General features: G+C 41.6%; 1 protein-coding gene across 1 annotated transcript in view; it reads right to left on the bottom strand.

Moving 5' to 3' along the window:
* The window catches only part of ITGAV (integrin subunit alpha V), a 45,307-nt gene extending 24,869 nt beyond the window's left edge, over positions 1-20,438 (bottom strand). Inside the window, exons 1-6 of the mRNA XM_086898332.1 lie at positions 20,147-20,438; positions 16,171-16,298; positions 4,038-4,129; positions 3,415-3,529; positions 2,100-2,161; positions 758-803 (exon numbers count right to left, since the gene is read on the bottom strand). Of these exons, the coding sequence (XP_086754458.1) occupies positions 758-803; positions 2,100-2,161; positions 3,415-3,529; positions 4,038-4,129; positions 16,171-16,298; positions 20,147-20,301 (598 nt within the window). The 5' untranslated portion in view covers positions 20,302-20,438. The remainder of the gene's footprint in view (positions 1-757; positions 804-2,099; positions 2,162-3,414; positions 3,530-4,037; positions 4,130-16,170; positions 16,299-20,146) is intronic.
* Between the last annotated feature and the right edge of the window lie 1,224 nt (positions 20,439-21,662).

Here is a 21,662-nt window from a genome sequence, read left to right as displayed (position 1 = left end):
TACCTGCAGTTTAGCTTCAATCATTCAATATTGTTCATAATTTAAAACACAGGACTGGAACAAGCCTCCTGTGCTGCTGCACCTACATGTAGGCTGGCATGATACAGAAAATCTATTAATAAATGTTAGAAGTTACATTAAAAAGCAGGCAGCAGAGTTTGGCAGCTGTGTCCTGGTTACAGCAGCACCCTCCTTTGAACAGAGAGCTGCAGTTAAAGGCTGAATAATCCTGCAAACACCAACAGAATCCCACAGGAGCAAAGTACACAGGTAATGCCAGGTAGAGGTAAAATGTGCCCCGTGGCACAAACCACTTAATACAAATGCAAAACATCTTTGTTGTCAGAGGAAAACAATGAAATTCTCTTTAGAGGGGATATTTCTCACTGAAAATGCACCCTTTGTATGTGTGTCAAATTATAAAACATGTCGATAGCAGAACAAAATATGCTAAAGGCAACTTATCCTGCTGATGAAAACAAATCCCAGGGAAAATTTTCCAGGGAAAATGCCTTTATAATGCCCATGGAATTATTTAAAACACAAAGGAGATCTATACTACTATTACTACAGCCTTTATCTGTGGTTGCCTTGATTGTTCAGGAGATAATCATAAGGACAAAGGAATATTTCTGTCAGTTTTCTCACTGACAAAGACTCTGACAGAAGCTGGAAGAGTGTGGATCAAAATTACAAAGAGGACAAAGAGAAAAATTATGAAGGTCAACATCTCTGTGACTTAAATCATATATCTCACCTTGCCAGTAAAAACTTCCAGGTCCTCCAAGCAGCACCCTGTCTCCCTTGGAAGGGGATAAAAAAGGGAGACAGAAAGAAAAATTAAAAACACATGAAGCACATCTAAAACCAGACAACATGTCCTGTGTTTGTGGGAAAAATTCCATGCATGTACATCACTGTAGCTCTGCCGACCACCACACATTTTCTGTTTTAAAGGAGTGATTAATCAGAAATGCATTTTGCAAAATACTAACCAAAAATCTTCAGTGACTATTTCACCCCTTTAGAATTCTAGGCAGAATTCTGTTTTTATTCCTCCCCCATAAATGTATGGCAACAGGAATACAGTTAGAAGAAAACTTTGAGAGTGTTACATCATGTTTCTAGGTCAGTACACAAAATAGTGTCACCTTCTGCCTCTGCCATTTCCTGTAACATCATCACAAAAGCTTAATTCAGAATAACTGTGATGTAATTCCCCCACTCCATATTTCTTGGCACAACTGCAATTCACAAACCATTTTATGAAACTTTAACCCCATTAGCTATCCCAGGAATGGGAATTTGCTCTGTAAGAACTGAATTAGGCCATAGGCTTTGCTGCATAATTAAGCCACTTATTCAGGTTTTTATCCTAAAAATTCCTATACTCACCACTCAGAAAAATCTAGGTCAGACATTTGGAGATGCAGCCTGGCTTGTCCACTCTAAGGTATTGGATTAGAGCCCAAATTTGTTTTAACTGGGCCTGGAATCTGCACAGTGACCCTGAGGGTGTGTGCAAAATAACCCAAACACTCACAGTCCTATCCTGCACTTGGCAGTTTCCTCTGGAAGAAAACCAAGAGTGGCCTTCGGCAAAGAGTGATGGGATATGACCTCATCCTGAGATGTGGGAACCCAAAAAAAAAAGAGCCACATCACAAATAGGGCTTGTGTGGTCTTAACAAGTCCTGACTTTGCTCAACAATTACACTGTACAATATAAAACACTATAGTACATTCACAGTTTTACTGTGCTTGGATTTCAAAATTGATTGTGAGTTTGAAAAAACAAAAAGGACTAGAACAGGTAGGGAGAACACAAAAGTAGAAGAAACACAAGTCAGTGAAAAGCCCCTGTACTTCTGCTAGCTGATGAGAAAATCAAACATGAATTACAGGCACATTGTTTACCAGTTCCCTGAGTTGTTATTCCTCAAGAAGTAACAGTAGCTATACACTAACCTCATGTCTCAAAATCTCCACTATTACAGCTGAATTCACTTGAGGACCAGCTGCAGCAGAGGGGTATGGCAGGATAATGGGAAAGCAGATTATGACCATGACCCATGGAAATGACCAAGAAAATCACATACCTTTGTGAAGTCAATGCTAAATCCACCTTGACAAAACCCCTGTCCATCTGCATCAATAGTTGCTACCAAAGGAAAAAGGATAGAAAAAAAAGAGGAGAAAAATAAATAAATTAAGTATTATCAGTACTCAATCAGTTGACTCAGTGGAAACTTTGCAATGCATCTTCCTATGTACTCCTCCTATTGCAATCCTAAACTTGAACCTTGGAATACTTTTCTCCTTAACTTTCTCTTCATCAACAACCCCCAATCAAATGCTGTAACAACATTAGGGCTGGACCAAAAGATGTGTAATATTAGCAAGTGTTTTAGCCCAGCACAGTCAGAGCAAAGAGCAACCCCACATTCATTTGTATTTAAACTTCAAAAGTCTTGGGGAAAATATATTTGCAATTTCTATTCAGGAAACAAGATATCTGGAAAAGAGGGGTTAAGTTTTTCTTTTGGAATGGAAAAGAAATCTGAATTGGCTCAAAACAAGAAGAGCATACCTGGCTGAAAAATGCCTCCATATCGAGACTCATCTCAGCAAGAATTGTTATAGCTGAATCAATTTTAGGGCTAGACAGCTTCAGAGAAGAAATGCTGGGAGCTCCTCATCTGAAAGTGTGACTCCTTAACTAGCATGATTTAGTATAATATTTACTTATTTCACTTCTTGTTATGCTGGACCAGGCTGGATTCTATTCCTGCTGTTCACAAATGATTTTCTGTGAATAAAATGTCAATCCTAACTTCAACATTCAAGATTTAGGTTACAAACCTCAGAATAATTTATCAGCCCAACTAGAGGCAATAAATGCAATTTGCATTTGGAGAATAAGACTCCAAGGGTTCAACAGTTACTATCACTTAAACAATGCATCACTACACGTGTACGCCCACAGGGACATCAGAACCTATTTTTGCAAAATCTTGTCTTCTAAAATGAGCTTGCACCTTTAATGTACTTGAATAATGATAAAATACTTGAGATTCATAAAAATTATAAAGTTGGTCTTTGAAAAAGTACTTGCTACATAATTTTGCTTGAGTGATTACTATAGAATTGGTCCCTTCAACAACAGAAGTCCTCAAGTCCAATGATACTTGGACCTAAGATTTTCCTCTGGCCTACAGTAGAGAAAACAAGGTCTGCATCCTGAACCTCAGCTGGAGGAGAATTCAGATGTCTGGATCTAGTTTTTAAGTTTTGTTCTAATTGCTACACATGGAAGGGAGAAATAGCTGTAAAACATCCTGCTCCAGCATGTACACAAAATGTGACACAAGAGGAGTTCCAAAGAGAAAAGCAGTGTAAGAACCCTATACTTACTTGACCTGCAGGGAGCATATTCCACAAATTTTGACCCAGCAAGCAGGTAACAAGTTCCTACAGGCTCTCTCTCCTGTTTGGTTTCAGTTCTCCAGTGGTACAGTGGGGCACAGGCCTAGGGAAGAACACACAGCAGTGAGGAAACAAATTCCTCTTCAAAATGCTGGTGGGTATCAAATAATGCAATGAAATTCCAATTTTCTACAGAAAAGCAACAAAAAAACCTGGCAGATTTATCTTGTGTTATTAGAGGAGGTTTATACTATCAGCAGTGGGGCAGAATTACCATCAGTTTTTATTTTATAAATAGCTAATGTTTATCAAGAATTTTAGAAATAATATTTTCTTAAAGCAGCAGCTGTGAAGTGTTTACCAAGAATTTATAACACATTCTAATTTCATCAAACTAATTATACTGCTTGCCTTAAAACTAGGAAAAAATACTCCTACCTTTGGTTATAAAGAGTTGAGCAAAGCTTAGCTAAGAAATTCTGAAGAAAAGACAATTCATGCTGATTAGTGAGGTTAATTTTGTTTAAATTCTAGGCTATCTGGATCTCTTTGCATTTTCTTCCACTGTAATATCTCAGTACTGATGCATCTGAAGGGCATCAAAGACCTACCAGAATTTTATCATTTTGGGATCTCACAGAGGCTCCAAACCACTGATGAGACTTAAATTCCAGTGGATCATCAGGAGCAAAGTCTCTGTTACCTACAAAGAAAAGAAAAAAGAAGCATAATTTCATAGGAAACTATAGAGTAAAAATGAAAAAAAAAAAACAAAAAAAACCCAGAAACCACTAAGTCATTGGTTTTGATGCATACACAGAAAACCAGAAACAGCAACATTGGAGAATATCACCCTTTGATGGAACCAAGCTTTAAAAAGGATTTATTAATGGGTTTTTTTATATCAAAGGCCCAAAGCAGCTACTTTTGCACACAGAGCATTGGTAGGATGGTGATTAATTGTAGTAGCTCAAAGTTTACAGCATGTTTGACAGCCACACAGTAAATACCTCATAGCTGAGATATTTGGATATCCAAGCAGATTACAGCACTGCTCAAGAACCAGAGCCAAAGCCCCATTAGGACTAATGCTTCTAAAATAAATATTGCCTTGATTAAATTGTGTCAGCTTTGGCTAGAACCAGGAATGAGATCCTTCTTCTAACTCTACCAAGTGGTAACATCTCTATTCTGAGGGTCACTGCAATGCACAAAGCAGGTGATTTCAAAGATATGGGGAAAGAGAACAAGTTAGAGACAGTAATTTGCACTGGTGTCTGTTCCGTGATGCTGGCTGGTACAAACAACTAGGATTGCTGCAGGTGTGAATGCCAAAAGCCACAGAATTATTTGGTGTTTCTTGTGTACTTTCATTGGCAAAATGAGGGAAACTTTGGCAGCTTAAGGAGAAAATTGATGCAACACTTTGAAAACATACCTTTCCTAAAAGTTCCATACATGGCTGGTTTATAGAGCCTGAAACTCCAGGAATTGATGGGGCACACATCACTTCCAGCATGCTGGGGGGATCCCCAAACCCAACCCTGCTATGAATCAGAGGCTGTGGCCACTTGAATCAAAACTCCCTTGGCTTGTTTTACACCTTGTTAAAGAATGTTTTGTCTGCAGAGATTGTGTTACTTCCTTTAGGAAAATCCCATGAAAAAGACAAAAGAGATTTTAATCTGCCGAGTCAGCCAAAACAAGCGAGTATCTGGAATATTTTTGCTCTCAGATTAGAGCTACACAGAAACCAATGCCAAGCACATTGCAACACAGAGAACTATTGTGGTTTTTTCTAATGTCATCAAAGGCAGCTAAAACCCCCATCTCCCTCTGTCATCTCCATCTCCTACTGGACTGGTGCTAAAGGCTTGGAGGTCCTGCTGATCAGCACATCTGCCCAGATTTATGTACACTGACCCTTTATACTCCCACCCTTGCATAGGCTAAAATGTATCTTGGAGGTCTGCATGTCACCTTCTCATGGTATAGAAAAACAAAAACAGATCAAGATATTTTCCAAATAGGAAATCTTTAATTTCAATAGGAATCTTTGCACGCACAAAAATCCCTGTTTTATCACCATTTTTTTCTGTTCTTTAACTGTGAAAATCCACCTGGTGGATTAGTTTCAGATGAAGCTGCCACCCAAAGGGGCAGCAGATCCTGTTAGCTCCTGTCCTGTAGGGTTCATTCCCGCTGACCATGTCTCTCCTGGCACTGCTCCCCTGGTCATATGGCCACAACAGGAACCACCTAAGAATGAACCCTCCTAAAAAAGTATTCAGCAGGATGAGGTTCCAACCCAGCTGGCTGCATGGGGAGGGGAGCAGTGCCAACCTGCTGGGGAGAAGACATCAACACAAGGCTGGGAACAATATCCTTTTTGGCACCAACAGGGATTTAAAAGTGGTTAATTCATCTTTTAACCACACCCAGGGTTACGTAGTCTGGAAAAACAGATTTGGCTCCTGCCCTCTACTTGTCCAGCTACTCTTGAATACAAAGAAATGTCTCAGGTCTACTTGCCAAACACAGCTTTAAACAATGTAAAACTTGGGAATAGTTACAGAGTGGCATTTTGTACTTTTCTGTTGGATACTTATACAACACTATGTATGTATGGCAAAAATGAAAGCTGCTATGGCAGTTCCATGGTGTAAAGCAGAATCCTATTGTCCCAGGTAATATAAAGGTGTCTAGGATGCAAACCTCCCATTTAAGTTTGAAACAGCAGGCAGGAAGTAGAAGGAAAGGCTGTGTTGCAATAGTGAGTAAGCAGTCATTCTGCATTATCATCAACCTGATTTTATCTCAGCTTTTAAGTAAATTAGTTCCTTCAAGTCTGGGCTGAATAATAAGAATAAAAAACACAATGAAAAGAAAGCCAAGGACTGGTTACTGGTGTCACCTGCCCAAGGTCTGTGTTGACTGCACTGGAGAAGAGGGGAGCCAGCAGAACAATCAGCACAGGCTGCCAAAACAGCTCCTCTCTGCCTTTTCCGCCAAGAGGGATCAGTGTCCAGGACAGTATCTCCCTTAGTGATTAGAGGGCAAAAATATTTTTCTACAGTATTAAAAAGCCCTGATTCAGCTCTAAATTGAGGATAATATTAGAAATCTCCATGTTTTCAGATACAGCCAGAAGCTGGCACATAAAAAACCCAAATCGCCAAACCGGAAAGTAAATGAACATGACCACAAAGATAATTATGTGCCAAATGTAGTTTATGTGCCAGATGTCATGACTTCAGAAGCCAGCATCATAATTTCTGAAGGCCTGAACAACAAATGAAGAATTCTTACAAAGCCCCACCACCCCACAGAAAAATGTGTTCCATTAGGCAATTTGGCAAAATGGATTTTATTTATTTATAGCACAGCGCTATTGTAGAAACATACTGCAAACATCTCAGTCAAATTCCCCGTGTCAGTGCAGACACACATAACAAACCAAGATGGGCTATAAGGCTAAGATACCTTAGATTGAGTTTTCTTGTATTCAAACCTTCTTTAGGTGCTGTAAAGCTAAGTGGGAGGGTCTTAGGGAGAGGGCCTTGAGTTCAGCTTGAAAATGACTGCAACAATGCAAAGTGCATGAGGACAGAAGATCTAGATCAAGTAGAAAGTATGTACATTGGAAACACTGACAGATGTCCCAGCTACAGTATAGATACAGGCCAAATCTGGTGTTAACTCTCCATTACAGAAGAAAAGTAACCTTTTTTTTTCTGTACTCACTCAAAATTCTCCCCAGGAAAAACTATGCAACTAGATTATAAGTCTTTCTCTCAGATCCAAAGAGAAACTGATTTTATGAGGGAATCTGGAAAATACCCATTCAACAAAAATCCCCTTGCTTTAAACAATAAACCATTTGAGGTTTTTTTCCTGACTGGGAAAAGCAAACATTAAAACACTTAAATGTGAGCCCTCACTGAAGCAGTTTTAACCACAGTTAAATGTTGAGCTAAACCATAAAGTAGATGTGTCATGGGAAGGTAGAGGACTGACATCAGCATTTCTGTGTTTTATTACAAAAAGCCTGACTAGATTGTTATTTTATCTTTGTATAATTTTAAGTGGTAGTTTTATATAAATATATATATATATAAAATTAAAAAAAAAAAAAATAACAAGCCCTCCCCCATACCCTTTTAAAAACAGTACCTACCTTAAATGCACCAAACTGTGTTACAGGTAACATTTAAACATCCAGAGATTTATATCAGGCTTAGTACTACGAGGGTTCTTATAGCCTTACTGTATTTCTTATAGCCTTTTATTTCTAAAATTTCAGAGCACCCCAAAAATACCCTACATATTTAAGCCAATGATGTACATTTTAATCACAGAATCACAAAATGGTTTGGGTTTGAAGAGACCTTAAAGCTCATCTCATTCCAATCTCTCTGCCATGGGCAGGCACATATTCCACTAGACCAAGTTGCTCAGAGCTCCATCCAACCATGCCTTGAAAAAGCCTTTAAAAAGGCATTCAAACAAATATATCTAGGCAGGAAAAATTATATCCTGAGTAGATTTATTCAAAAAAATATTCAGAGTTTTTATACAATGCTATTTGTCAGACTAAAGTGCAGCTGCTGCAGGGACTTGTACTTGATGGGTCATTAATTCCAGGATTATGTCATATGACCATGGGGTATTATTTCCTATCTGCAAAGGCAGCTTATGCCCTGCTCTTTCCTTTGCTCCTTCTGTTTGCAGCAGGCATCACATGATGATTTTACATGACTCTTTCATGTAAGGGAAAAAGGGCTGACATGTCAAGTCAACAGTGCTGTGTCTCACCAGGTACTTTCCAGGTGGAAAGATGGGGTAGTCAGAGCAAGAACAGAATTAAAATTTAAAAAAATAATAATAACTGGTGCATTGCTGGTGGACCAATGAACACTGTCTCTTTACTACATTCCACAGAATTTTAATTCATAAATGAAAACTAATGTGGAGAGATGCTGGGTAGAAATTGCAGAAAAAGAAAATAAATCCATCTTCCAAATATAATAAAAAGATCAAAAGTTTTTTTTCAGTGATGGATTTCTTTTAACTATCACCTTCAGATAGCTGGCACCTTCTTTTCCCAAGGTAAATGTTATCAGTTGCAGGAACAAAGGATTTACTAGGAAAGTCCTGCTGCTGAGTAAGTGGATCCAGTTGTAACTTGCAGCCCGCCTGTTTTTATGGTAATGAGCAAACTGAACTCAAACATTTGCCCCCATCTGCAGCCAGACTGAACAGAGATGATCGTGAGTCAAGAGGAACTGAACTCTGATGAAACCTGGTTCAGTGTCACCGTACTGGGAACACTTAAGAAGTTGCAAAATATAAATAGTCACTGAATTCACAGACCTCTCGTTAAAATAAACCTCTTGGTAACTATGCCGATTTAAATTAAACCAAGTTTCCCTGCTAGGTAAAAGGAAACTATGCAGCTAGCCAAAAGAAAGACAAAGCTATAATATATGCAAGAGCCCTCTTTTCATAATAGGAGAACTCTATACAGTGTAAAGTATCTTTCATCTATCATTACAACCAAAATCTGAGTGATTTCAAGCTCAGTTGACAAAGCAGGAGCAAGTGAACACAAGTTTATCTTCACTTGAAACTTGAAACTCCCCATGCTGGGAGGCAGCCGATGCTTTAGCAACCTTGCTTTAGCCACAGTGTTTTGCAATGACTCAGGGAGATGGGAATACAGACCTTCCCACTATTCCCCTTCCCTTTCTGAGGTATGAATCCTGCCTTTTTCTCCGGGCGGTGCTGGAACTAAAGCAACTTTTCCCTTGCCTAATATAAGCGAGCCGCCTTTTTCATTTTTCCAACTCGTCATACCCCTGTGATCCAGCCACATACAGAGCCAAGAGTACTCATGCAGGAGGCTACCTAATCACAAAAACACGAGCAGTTCTCTGCTGTCAGCTCTAAGAGCGTGCAGAGGAGCCTCAGTACATTCTTCTGCATTCAGAGCAGCTCCCAGAGCCCAAGGCACGCTTCGCTTACCCAGCGTGAGCATAAGGATAACAACCAAACGTCAGGGGGACCGGGCTAATGAGAGATGTAGCCAGATAAAAATCAATCCATTTCACTCCTAATCAATTAATGGTCTTCACAAGATTTATTGCTTTATTGTTGACTAAATCAATGGCCTTTGAGATTGAAATTCCCCTGTGGGTTCCATGGTGATACCAATAAAGCAATCGGCCAAAAATAAAGGAGTACTTTGCTAAAGCAAGCTATTTTCAAAGAATACCGACCTATCCCACACTTCTTTATTTTGTAAGTGGAAATGGTGGAGTTTTGAACAGTTGACTGCTTTGCACAAATGATCAGAATCTCCAGAAGGGAAATGTAAGCTCATGGTACCCACTCCAGCCATAACTTCAACACCAGCAGATCGTACCCGGTGCAATGCTGCAGCTCAAAGCTGCCCGAGGCAGTTAAAATACCCACTTCAAGCTAAATAGGTCACATTTAGATCCAGCCATGCCAAACTGGTGGTTTAGGCTTCCAAACAAAGCCTCCTATTGTCTAGAATCACCCACTTGGGGGACAGAAAAAAACAAATCTGCAAACATAAGGAGGAATCAGGAGAGTTCTTTACAAGGGCAGCTCATTTGCAAAAGTCTCCTCCTCCTCTTTTAGCACAAAACAAAATATCCAGTCTCCAAAGTATTGTATCCAGAAGCATTTAAGAACAAACAGTTTCTCTAAAATTACTTTGTTGCATCAAAACATGGGAAGGGGAAAGAGGAGGGAGAGTAGGAATGTCAGTGATAAAACTTTCTCCAGGCAGAGGGCACACTGAACTATTTTCCCAAAACAGTAAAAATACACCACACTGAGCAGAAAACATTTGAGATCCTCCTAGTTTCTAGTATTCAACAGCTTCTGTAAGTCTCCCCAGTCCTGAATTTTGGGATCTGTCACAGAGAATGCAAGCAATAGGGAAAGCTTTCCCCAGAGAAGGAATGACCACTCAGCCATGCATCCCTGGTTTACCACAGGTCTCAGAAAAGCAAAACAATCCATTGTCTGAACAAGCAAATCTTCCTGGGCTAAACACGAAATCTGCTCAAGAAATCTGCAACTCATTAGCATAGAAGTTCAAATTGGTTTTGTGAGCATATTTTCCTTTGTAACAGTTTGTAGAGCTGTCTGCATTTCATCAGATGATTCTAAATGCAGCAGCTCTCGGGGCAGTCTCTCAGGACTGCACTTTCTGGTGTTGACATAAAGAGCTACAGTTTCAAGCATCTTGTACTGCAGCAGATACATTTCTCTATTAAAGTTCTCTTTTAAAAAGCAGCAGGTAATAAAATAATTTGGTTAAACTTTTATGAAAAGCCATAGACACATGAGGAAATGCTATTTCAACCAACCCACTCCCCACTGTTCTTGACTGATGACAAGCTAGGACCCCAATAAGAAAAACAAAATAATATAAATAATTATGAAGATTGTTTCTTTTTGGAAAACAAGCACATAGGGAACTTTTGGTTTATATTAATTTGTCATGTGTATAGCCTGATTAACTCCAACTGGTTACATGGGTCTCTGAATAATTTTTTTGTTTGTTTGTGAAATGAGAACTGAGAATGATCCTCTAAAATTCCAGGGGCAAATAATGGAGGTACTTATCTAGATGTCAGACAATTAGCTAAATGTATCAACCCTGCCATTCCATGCATGCCTAACTGTAAAACACATAAGTAAAAATGATGTGTTGATTTTCCTGAAAATCTGTGTCTCACCAGGTACTTTCCAGGTGGAAAAATGGGGTAGTCAGAGCAAGAACAGAATTAAAATTTAAAAAAATAATGAAAAGCACATTTGGCCACTGGTTTTGTTGTCTGGCTCAGTGAACTTCTGATCCTCCTGTTTCACAGAAAAAAAAAATGTTTAATTTTATACTCAGAAAACGGACAACTACACAAAATAAATTTAACTTGTGGAATACCCTTTAACTTTCCAAGAATATTTTTCCTGAGGAAGATTATGGAAACACTGTTGGAAATATCTGGTACTATCTATGAAAAATTTGCTGTGCCAGTCTGTGAAGATGAAAAAAAGGAGAGGGAACTGATACATGTTTAAAACAAATGGGTTTGGACTTTGGTCTCAGAACTGATCAGAAACAGAAAATGGGCTGCTGTATTAAGTGCACTCCCTTCATGATTTACCCACAAGAAATATGTTTTTCCTGGAAAAAGTTTCTAAGCAGCCAGCAGAAAAAGCAAAGTGTTAAGCTTTTTAAGAGAGGAACCACGTCTCTGGTCAGTCTGGTAGAAAGGGCTCAGCCAGGTGTAAAAGCAGTTTTTCCACAGCTTGCTTTCCTGGATAATTTCTTCACAAAATTCAGAGCATTCCCTTAGTTCTATGGATTTAAACAAAAAATCACCTAAGTTTTTGGTCACAAAATTATGCAGTGTGGAAAAGAGATAAGAATGAATGAAGATAAATATTTCCCTTGAGCTATAACCTGTGATTTCTGTTAATTTGAATGTGCAATGAAAAACATCTTGCAGAGGAAAGGATTTATTATCATTGCTTGTGCTTATGACAATTTTGAAGAATATGCTATCCTGAGAATATAATTTCCCTTCAGTGCTTGTCCTGAAAAATAGGGCATCCTACACATTCTGAAAGTCTGAAAGTTTACTGGGACAGAGGGGGAAAATTCCAAGTATTTTGCATAACAGTTGAATTGAAATTGTAGTGCTTTGTCACGTGTAGAAAGAAGTCAAGATAAAGAAGAAAACCAATAACAGAAATTTTTGGTTTTTGACAGAGGTAGGTTCACTGCTAAATTAACAAGGTAAACAGGAATAGGGTTAAAAAAGTGTTAAAATCAGACCTGTTTCTAGCTAGACTTGGAGGATAACCTGTTAAAGTAACAGCAGCCCTGCTTCATATTTCAGTTTTGCAATAAGACCAACAGAACGTGCAGGTGAGGAAGCTTGCTCTGGTGCTTGGGTCCTTCTTAACCTACCACCTTTATGTGCTCCTAAGAGCAGAAGCCAGCCTGAAACACTTGTCTGATGACATTAGAAAGCCAGTTTTAAAAAAAATATCCAATTTGTAGCCCCGTGACACAAGCACATGCAGCACAGCCATGTGCACCCTGAACTTCAGGGCAGATTCTGCCACACACATCTGTTATGCCACTTTCACACAGTCATAACTGTGTTAAATCAAAGCCAACTGATGTCACTGCTAAAAGGCTGAGAAGCTCCACTGTGAAGCATCTTTACATTTGGGAAGTGTTAATGTGCCATATAAACATTTTGCCTTCCAAAGCCACCATATATACCAGAATGTCAAAAGCAATTACTATAATGTGCACAGAAACTCTCAGACACACACAGACAGAATATTCCCCAGCTTATTTTTAGTGAGTATAACCACTGTGCTGAAAGATCCAGGACAAAGGGACATTCCCTGTCACATATTCTCCCTGCCCATGGCAGGAAGTGGGAATTAGATCATCTTTAAGGTCCCTTTCAACCCAAACCATTCTGTGATCCCATGAAATACATTGCTGTTTTAAATGAGAAAATATGCTGTGAAAGAACATTGCTTTTTCAGCCAGATGTTTAAAAATTTTAACTGCTTTTGCTGGATTTTGGTTTTATGTTACAGGCTGGTGGGAAGGGCATGAAAAAGAGGGAAATTCGTGTAATTTCATCATGAGAGCTACATAAATGACATTGCACAAATGGACTCCTAGTGCCCAACTCCCATGCTGATAGAGCTGAGTCAGAAAGGAAAGTCAGAAAGTCAGAAAGGTCACCCACAGAAAGGAATAAACAAAATAGTAAATTCTGTAGTACAGGAACTATCAGCTTAATGATTTATCTCTTTCCTCGAGAGCAGCTGGGGTAAGTGCAAGTAAGATGCTGCTGCAACAGCAGGGCTGGAACAACTCTTCCAAAGATTATCCTCCAGCAGCTGGCACCTTCCTTCCTGGGCTATGGAAGAGCCATGGCATTTGATCACATAAATGACCACACTGCTGTGCAAATACAATGTTAAAGCCAAAAGCAAGAGGTAGAAAATAAAACCCAGCCCTGTCCAGCCAGTGAGCTCAGCATGACCTTTGTACAGATGGGCCCATAAAGCTGCAAAGAAACTTAAATAAAGGACAAGGAATGTTTAAGAAGCAATAGTCCTAATTAATAATAATAGAACAACATATAGAGGAAAAAACCTTGCATGTTTACAGAGGTCTGTGCCAGACCTCTGTAAAACCCTACTCTAATATTTATTTGTGATACAAGACAAAGGGACCTACAGAGCAATCCTACAGAGCCAGAACAAGGCTTGCTCTTTCCTCCATTCCCTTGCCAGGTTCCCAGCACAGGAACACGGCCTCTGCCCTGCCCTCTCTCACTGCTTAGCCTGCTCTGGCCTTTCCAGCTGTGCTGTCTGGCAGAACAGGGCAGGAGCAGGAACAGGGTCATGACTTCTGTTAATTATGGGGCATCCAACCCCACATACAGAGTTTGGTGTCGACAGGCAAACAGGAAAGCCACAAGTACAAGCATTCTCATTATTTTCACAGGTCAGATTTCTCACTGGCTGTAAGCAATTGGAAAATAACTCTGAAGAAATACATCTAAGTCATGATGCAGAACCTGTTTTTTCCAGTAAATCTGTGAGGGAATAAAAAATCTGCCTTGTATCGCAGGGCTAAGCAATACCTCTGGAGTTATAAGTGGTATTGCACAAATGATAAGCAGATGGATGAGCCTGGATTCCTGCAGAGGCATTTAGTCATCTACAAAAAGCCCCTTTGCATCAGCACCACAAGTTTGTGGTCAGATCTTCCACTTCCAGTTTCCCCAAAGTGGGTCACGAGTCTTCCCTCAGCCCTGTTCCCTAACCAGGCAGGGGCAGGCAGGAGCAGGGGCTTACAGTATTGGCAGTGACTTTGTCACCAGAACACAGGGAATCCAGCATTGTGTTATGCACAAAGAAAAAGACATCTTCTTTCTTGTCTCAGTGCATTTATTATTTTATCAAGCTGAAACACAATGCCCCTTTTCACCAGGAGAATAATTGACAAATGCCTTATTCCCCCCTTCACTGCCTCGAAGCTGGAGTGACTTAAAGCATGCCTGAAAGAAAGCCTCTTAAGCCATTATGACCTGCAATTTTTACTGTTAAATTTCAAGCAATTAACATGCCTGTTCCTAAAAGGCAAATGATGAGCAAAACACTGCCTGTTTACCCAGGAGCACAGACACATAGCAAAGCAGTGTGGCCTCTAACAACTCTACCTGACACATGGAAAAGCCTACTGCAAATATTTACAGCATAAACTCATAAATGCACTTTAATTCTCATTGGAAGATGTGTCTAGAATACGTGTGGCTCATCTTTCCCCAGCAGAAGTTTTTTGGCTATGATATTAATGACGATTGTTAACTAGGGACATCGAGATTCTTTCTGCAGAGTACCCAAACTAACAAAAAGTACACTTGTACTCCAGTAAACAATAAGCCCGGAGAACAACAACAAAAAGATAGTTATAATCTGTTTCTGCTGCCTTGATACTGATGCAGACTTTGCAGCTTATTAGAGACTTTTAGTAATCTGGCAGATATGCTCCTATAGAATGATATGAGAGAATGAGAAATGAGTGAAGGAATGATAATGACTTGGGGTTTGTGGGTGCCATTTCATACTTTTTTTTTGTGTTTGTTTTTTGCAATGGAATTGGTAGCATAGTGATTTTCACAAAAAGATATGAAGATTTCAGAAATCTGAACACCAATAACGTTTTGTGGCATACTTTTACAATGCAATAAGAAGATGGGCTTTTCCACTCTATTGCATATGATTTAAAAAGGCTGCATCAACCTAGCAACTTTTAGGCTGCCAAGTCAAAATACTGGCAGGGGCAAGAATGAATTACAACCAACTAGACCTTCAAGGCACAGGTGTTTCCTCTGCCCTACCACATGGGTCTTGTTAATCCCCTCCTGTGACATGGGGAGGATTTTCTGCTGCCCTGAAACATGCTGTGGAAAACAGGATTCAGCACCGAGTGCATTCTCATGACCTGCCACAGCCTGTGGAAATCACTGGGTGCACCAGAGCATGAAGAATGACTGAAATATTTCGTGTCCACACTGATGCTGCTGAGCTCCTCTGTGCTTCAGAAATGGGTAAGGAATGCCTATGACCAGAGGCACGTGAGTGCAGTTGTCATAGAAGTCAAAAACACTGTGGAGATATATCTGAGGGGAAAAAAATTAAAAAATATGTTTTTCCACAATTTTTAGTTCATATTCCTGGTTTCAGATGAAACTTCTGGGTATTTCAGCCCATACCACCTTTGCTGATGTTGAAAAGTATCTTTCCTCATATGACACATTCTTAATAGGAGGAGAACCCCTCAGGGTTCATTGAAAATTAGGTTGCCAAATGTTTTAGGATTGCTGGAAAGTACAGAGGAGAAATATAAATAGGTTAAAACACAAGAAGAATAATGTTTGCTCACTCAGGCTTTCAGTACATACCAAGGACAACAGAACTCTAAAAGAGATGAGAGGAAAAGGAAAGCACTAGCAAGCCTTGACTAGTTACCAGTCAAAAAACAGCTGCATTCACACTGACCATGAAAAAAATCCCACAGGGACCTGAGTCCTTTCTGCTTCCCCAGAGCAGCATTAGAGCAGAGACATTCCATCTCCCCCACAGTGACTCACACGTTACCTGTGGGATCAAATATAATGGGCTGGCAGTTCCTGTTTGAGTTCCAGTTACATTTGAGCACCTGCCCTCCTTCTACGATGTTGTGCTGGGTAGTGTTTGCTTTCGGAGCTCCCACCAGGAGAAATGTCCTGCAGGAAAAAGAAGAAGCAAAACAAAGGTTTCAACACCTAAGGCACAGCTGTTATAACTTTATGGCACCTGAAGAGTTAATAAAGCAATGATCTTGCCTACTCTAATCTAAACCAAACTACTCTCAGTTACAGAAAAAGTCATATTAGGTTTTCTGCATGCAAAAGCATACAAAAAAAAGATCCCATTTACCAAAAGGAGAGAGAAAAAAAAAAGATATGATAAATTTAAAGTATCCAGGCCACCTTAGGATTATTTTTTACATGAGAGAAACACATTCTATATTCTTCTTTTTTTCCTTTCAAAAATACGTACATGTACAGCAGAACAGGAAATTGTGTACTTCTGTGCCTTACAAAAGCCGTCAGCTGGCATCATTTCTGGTTAATTTGGTGAGTAAGGGTAATTCAAGGAAGTCAGTCAAAAAAGGAAACAATGTCTAAACAAAGCAGTAGTGCACTCGGAGCTCAGCATGAACCGAATGTGATGAGTCAGCCCTGCCTGAGCAAGTGCTCTTGTAAAAACAGTCTCCAAGTGCCAGCCACTCTCAGCCACAGATCTGCATGTTAATGAATCCTCACCACATTCATTGCACACTCATCATTTTCTTATTAATATCTGCTATGCTTTTCTGCATCTCTGCTCCTACAGACACTTGTTCAGTGCCCTCCGAGCAGGAACTGCCACCAGACTGTGCCTGCACAGGTGGGAAAATTCAGAAGTGTCAAAGTAAGAAACAGACTGAACAAGGCTCTTGGTGTCTTCCAGCTCCTTCCAGGAGCCCCAGCACATCTGAGACCCACTTGACACATCAACACTTGACTGAGAAAGTCAATTGGAAGCATGAAGTCATGCTTAGAAGACAAAATCAAGTGTTTCCTTGCACCAGAATCACACTGCTCTGTCACTTTCCTTTGGACTGCTTGAGAGGGAACACAGCTTGCAAGAGCAAGTCTTGTCAGGCATTACAGCTGTCTAGTTTGGAAACTGGGTTAGCTAAACAAGCTGCAGGACTGGTTGGAGAATGTCTTCAGGCAGGCAAATCCAGGCTTATCAAACTTGCCTTGGTTTTCAGAGTCATCTCCTGGCTCCTTTTTAATAAAGAGATAAGTGTAGGTGTAAACATGTACCACCTCCTCAAAGCCCAGCTCTCATGAAGACCTACCAGTTTTCAACCTGTGTGACTTTTCAGAACCTTAAAAATGTCCCAGCATGGACCCTGATAGAAAATCCAGGCTAGCTGGAAATCCATTTGTTTTCCTTAGTTGCCATTCACAGACTGTCTAGATTTCTAGAACCGGAATTCGAAACATTTTAATCAACTTAGAGTTAACTCTCTGGTCAGAACAGAAATGCTTAAAAATAATCATTATATTGCCAACTAAAGAAACATATCAATTATTATAATTACAATCTATTCAACAAGTGGTAGCTTACCTCCCATTTTATTCTTATACCCCTGACTTTTGAGAAGTCCCCCAAATGAAACACTCCTTTAAAAGATTTAATCATTCCCATTCTAACTATATATTTTAAATGTTTCTTAAGCTAATATTTGTGATGAAGTTTATTAAAAAGATTACAAATAAAGGAATCATTATGTGGGTGCACAAAGGTCTTTTCCCCAAATAAATAAATTCATTTTTATCATCAGAAGACCAAGCAAGCAGATTTTGTCAAAGCTCTTGTAACAATATGCAAATTATCCAAATACAAGAAGCCTCTAATCCACATACTTTGGGAAAGAGGGAATAGAGGGACAATTGTATTTCCATGGGAATACACCAGCTATGCTTTGATACTGCTGATTTCCTAAATCATGTTCCTGAGCCATCCACCCCATCCTAATGCTGGGGCAAGACTGGGAGTGTTCTGGCACCTCTGGTGTGCCCACAGGAACAGCCCCTTTCCAGGGCTTTCCATGGCCAGCAAAGAAACTGGGGCTCCCATGGAGGAGCATCCTGGACTATCAAGTGCAACTCCTCTGAAACAGAGGGTCTATGAGAAACCTGTTTCAGTTGTCATGGAGCTGTGTTCTGTGAAAGCTGAGCCCACTCTCAGGCACCACACAGCCACCACTTCCACTCCTGGAACAGAACTTTCCTACTGGACTTCTAAATACGCTTCAGTTTGGCATCCAGCAGGTCAAAATAGACCGTGAAACAGCAGCTTGAGCATTCAGGAACTAATATCATGCCTTTGTTGTCAGGCTAGACAATCCAAATAGATTCAGCCCAGTGAAACTGACTTAGTCTCTGGTACTGTGTATAGAACAGGTGATAAACAGAAGCTCACCAAAGCAAAAAGAAAGGTGTAGAAACCACCACCCCATATGCCTGGACACCGCATACGAGCATTTCTGGCTGTTTCAGGAGGCAAAATATCATAGATGTAAAATTTAAACCACTAGAAAGGGACTTTAACACCACTGTTCCTGTAGAAGTTGCATTCCTACTTGGTTCAATTAAGAACTTCAATGTAAAATAAGGTGTTTAGTTTAGCAGGTACAAACAAACTTTTAGTGATGGCAAAAAAAATGCGGTGAGAATTCGCTTATAAATTTACAGAAGTTTTTCATGCTGCCTGACAACCACATTGTTTTCTTTTACAGCAGTGCACTTTGAGGTCAATAGTTCTTAGAAAAATAATGGAGAGGTTCCAAATAGTGATTTCATGGAGAGTTGGGTCACATAATTCCTTATCAGAAAGCAAGGAAGAAAGTTTATTACATCCATTTACCAGTCTCTTGATAACTATGCAGCCACACATGCTGACTTAAAAATAAATGGTGGGACAAAAATAGAAGCTTTTTTCTTTTAGTACCAAGACTTACAGGATTAAGATAACAGAGAAAGATGGTGCAACATGTGCAAGTTAAGACAGGATGGCTTCTAATATATGTAGGCAATAAAAAATGCAAACAAGGCTAGATGACGTGCTGCAGAAAGACTTGCTCAATAGCTGTACAGCTTGCTTATAAAGTTTTACAAGCAAAGATTGAGGGGGGAGAGAGAATATCCCCTCAGCAGGATGAAAGCCAGCAGCTTTTCCAGTCTTACAGCCCTTTCTTAAGATGAGAGAGGAGTGGGGGGAAAGTGACAAAAGCTGGATGTTACTGTAGCCCCTATTTCTGAGCCAGACCCTGGCTCATTCTGGCGACACCGAGGCTGTGCAGTCAGCGACACGAGGATTCAAAGGTCTGAAACGCAACAGCGACTACACGCTGCCTAATCTTTAACACGAGAAGGGAATATATCCAGGAAGCAGACGGGCAGGGTGCTTGCATGGAACTTCTCCTTCTCTAAACTCATTAGCAGCCGAGTGACTCGCACAGACTCGGCACAACTCAAACACAGCACTCCCGCAAAGAGAGCACACCCAAAGAGAGAACAGCAGATCTTCTGAAATGTCCCGGCACACGGCTCCAGGAACCAGAAGACGCTAACTACATCTTTCCACGCCGTATTTATCGGCACCATTATTTGCCTGAGAGCAGGCTGTGCGGAGAACGCCGCAGCGCAAGGATCACGTCCCAGCGGAGCCGCCCGGGATGGGCTCTGGCTCCCGGCCGGGGAATCAGAGCCGGGGCTGGGATGCGGAGCGCTCCTTGCTGGGGACCGCCGGGGGCAGCCGCCGGCTCCATCCCCGCTCCGGGGCCCGAGCAAAGCCGCGTCCCCTCCGAGAGCCGCCCCGGCCCGCCCGGGACCGGCGGCTGGGCTGCCGAGGGAGCGGGGGGCTGCTCCCCACCCTCCGCCCGCCTCTCTCCCCGCGACACCGCCGCCCCGGCTCCGGCGCCCCGGGAGCGGCTCGGCGGGGCACGGCGGGCCGGGGCGGGACGCGCACTTACGAGAACGGGTCGGGGGCGAAGAAGTCCACGGCGAAGCCGAAGTAGCTGCCCGGCGGGCCCGAGTAGACGGCCGGGCTCTCCACGTCCAGGTTGAAGGCGCTGCCCGGGGCCGGCGCGGCGCCCAGCAGGAGCAGCAGCATCCCCAGGCCCGCCATGGCCAGCCCCGCGCTGCTGCCCCGCGTTCCCCGCGGCGGGGCGGGGAGCCGAGCGCAGGCACTTCCCCTCTCTCGCCGGGACGGGGGCGGCAGGAAGGAGAGGCGGCATCATGTGGTGCCGGGGGCGGGCCCTGGCCGATCCGAGCCCGGGCCGCCGCTCTCTTCCGCCGAGAGCAGGCGGGGAGCGCCCGCCGAGCCCCGGCCCCGGAGCCGCCCTGGCTCCAGGCATCCCGCTCTTATCTCGGCCCGAGACGAAGGCTGGAGGAAGGTCAAGGAGATTCTTTCTTGTGACGGCGGTGAGGCCCTGGCACAGGTTGCCCAGAGAAGCTCTGGCTGCCCCATCCCTTGAAGTGTTCGGGGCCAGCCTGGAAGGAGCTTGCGGCAGCCTGGACTGGTAGAAAGTGTCTCTACCCATGGCAGGGGGTGGAATGAGATGCTCTTTAAGGTCCCTTCCATCTCAAACCATTGTACCATCCTGTGAAGGAGTGCTAGAAATTTGAAGAGGGAGACACGTCCCTGTCTGGTCAATTTGGTGAAGCCTTTCTGAACAAGTCTTTCAGGAAAGCTGTTGATCAAAGAGGGAAGGGAGCGCCAGTGTGGACCCAGCCATGGGGGGAAAAAACCCCTGATTTTCAAACACATATGTATTAAATGAAGTAATTTTAAATCCCAGGGTCTCAGCGTCTCCCCAGCCACAGGACTGCCCAGCAGCAGGCGCAAGGCTAGGAAGAGTGAATCTGAAAATCCTCCCTGATGGAGGTCTCTGGTACTGTTGCACCCTTCCAATACCCACCTGGGGAAGAAACATCCAGCGCAGGTCAGATCTCTTTAGTTGCAGTTTGTAGCTCTTGTATCATCTCTCACTAATAACATTTTAGCACTATCATCTGGTTCAGTCAAACCTGTCCTAGCCTAGTCCTCCTCAGCCAACGTAAGAGTTCAGCGTCTCAGGTAAACAGAGTTCAGTGTCTCAGCTAAAATAAAACACCTGAACACCTACAAAGAGAAAATAAGTCATATTAATTCAGAATATTAATCTGTACAACATAACAGGACTGGAGTTGATTGCCACCGAAAGTCTAAACTTCTTGCTTTCTTCATGTGAGCATGATAAAAAGCAACAGAACAAATATTGGTGTTTCAAGCCCTAAATAAAAGTTAAAAATACCCCATATTTACCAAGGGACTAATTAAGTCTAATGGGAAACCCAAAAGAAAAAATATTTCCGCAATAAGCAGATGAAAACCCAAAGAGCCACCAGCTACTCTTGTGTTCCACTGACTTGCTTTTGCTATTAATTAATTAACATTTCTTCAGGAAGCCACCTCAGAAATTCTGGTTTTTTTCAGAAGGGGAGTTC

Source organism: Cyanistes caeruleus, chromosome 7 (genome assembly GCF_971803275.1).
Source record: "Cyanistes caeruleus chromosome 7, bCyaCae1.hap1.1, whole genome shotgun sequence".
In the NCBI taxonomy this organism is placed as follows: domain Eukaryota; kingdom Metazoa; phylum Chordata; class Aves; order Passeriformes; family Paridae; genus Cyanistes; species Cyanistes caeruleus.
The sequence above is the reverse complement of the archived record's forward strand: the minus strand, read 5'-3'. Positions and strand labels throughout refer to the sequence as shown.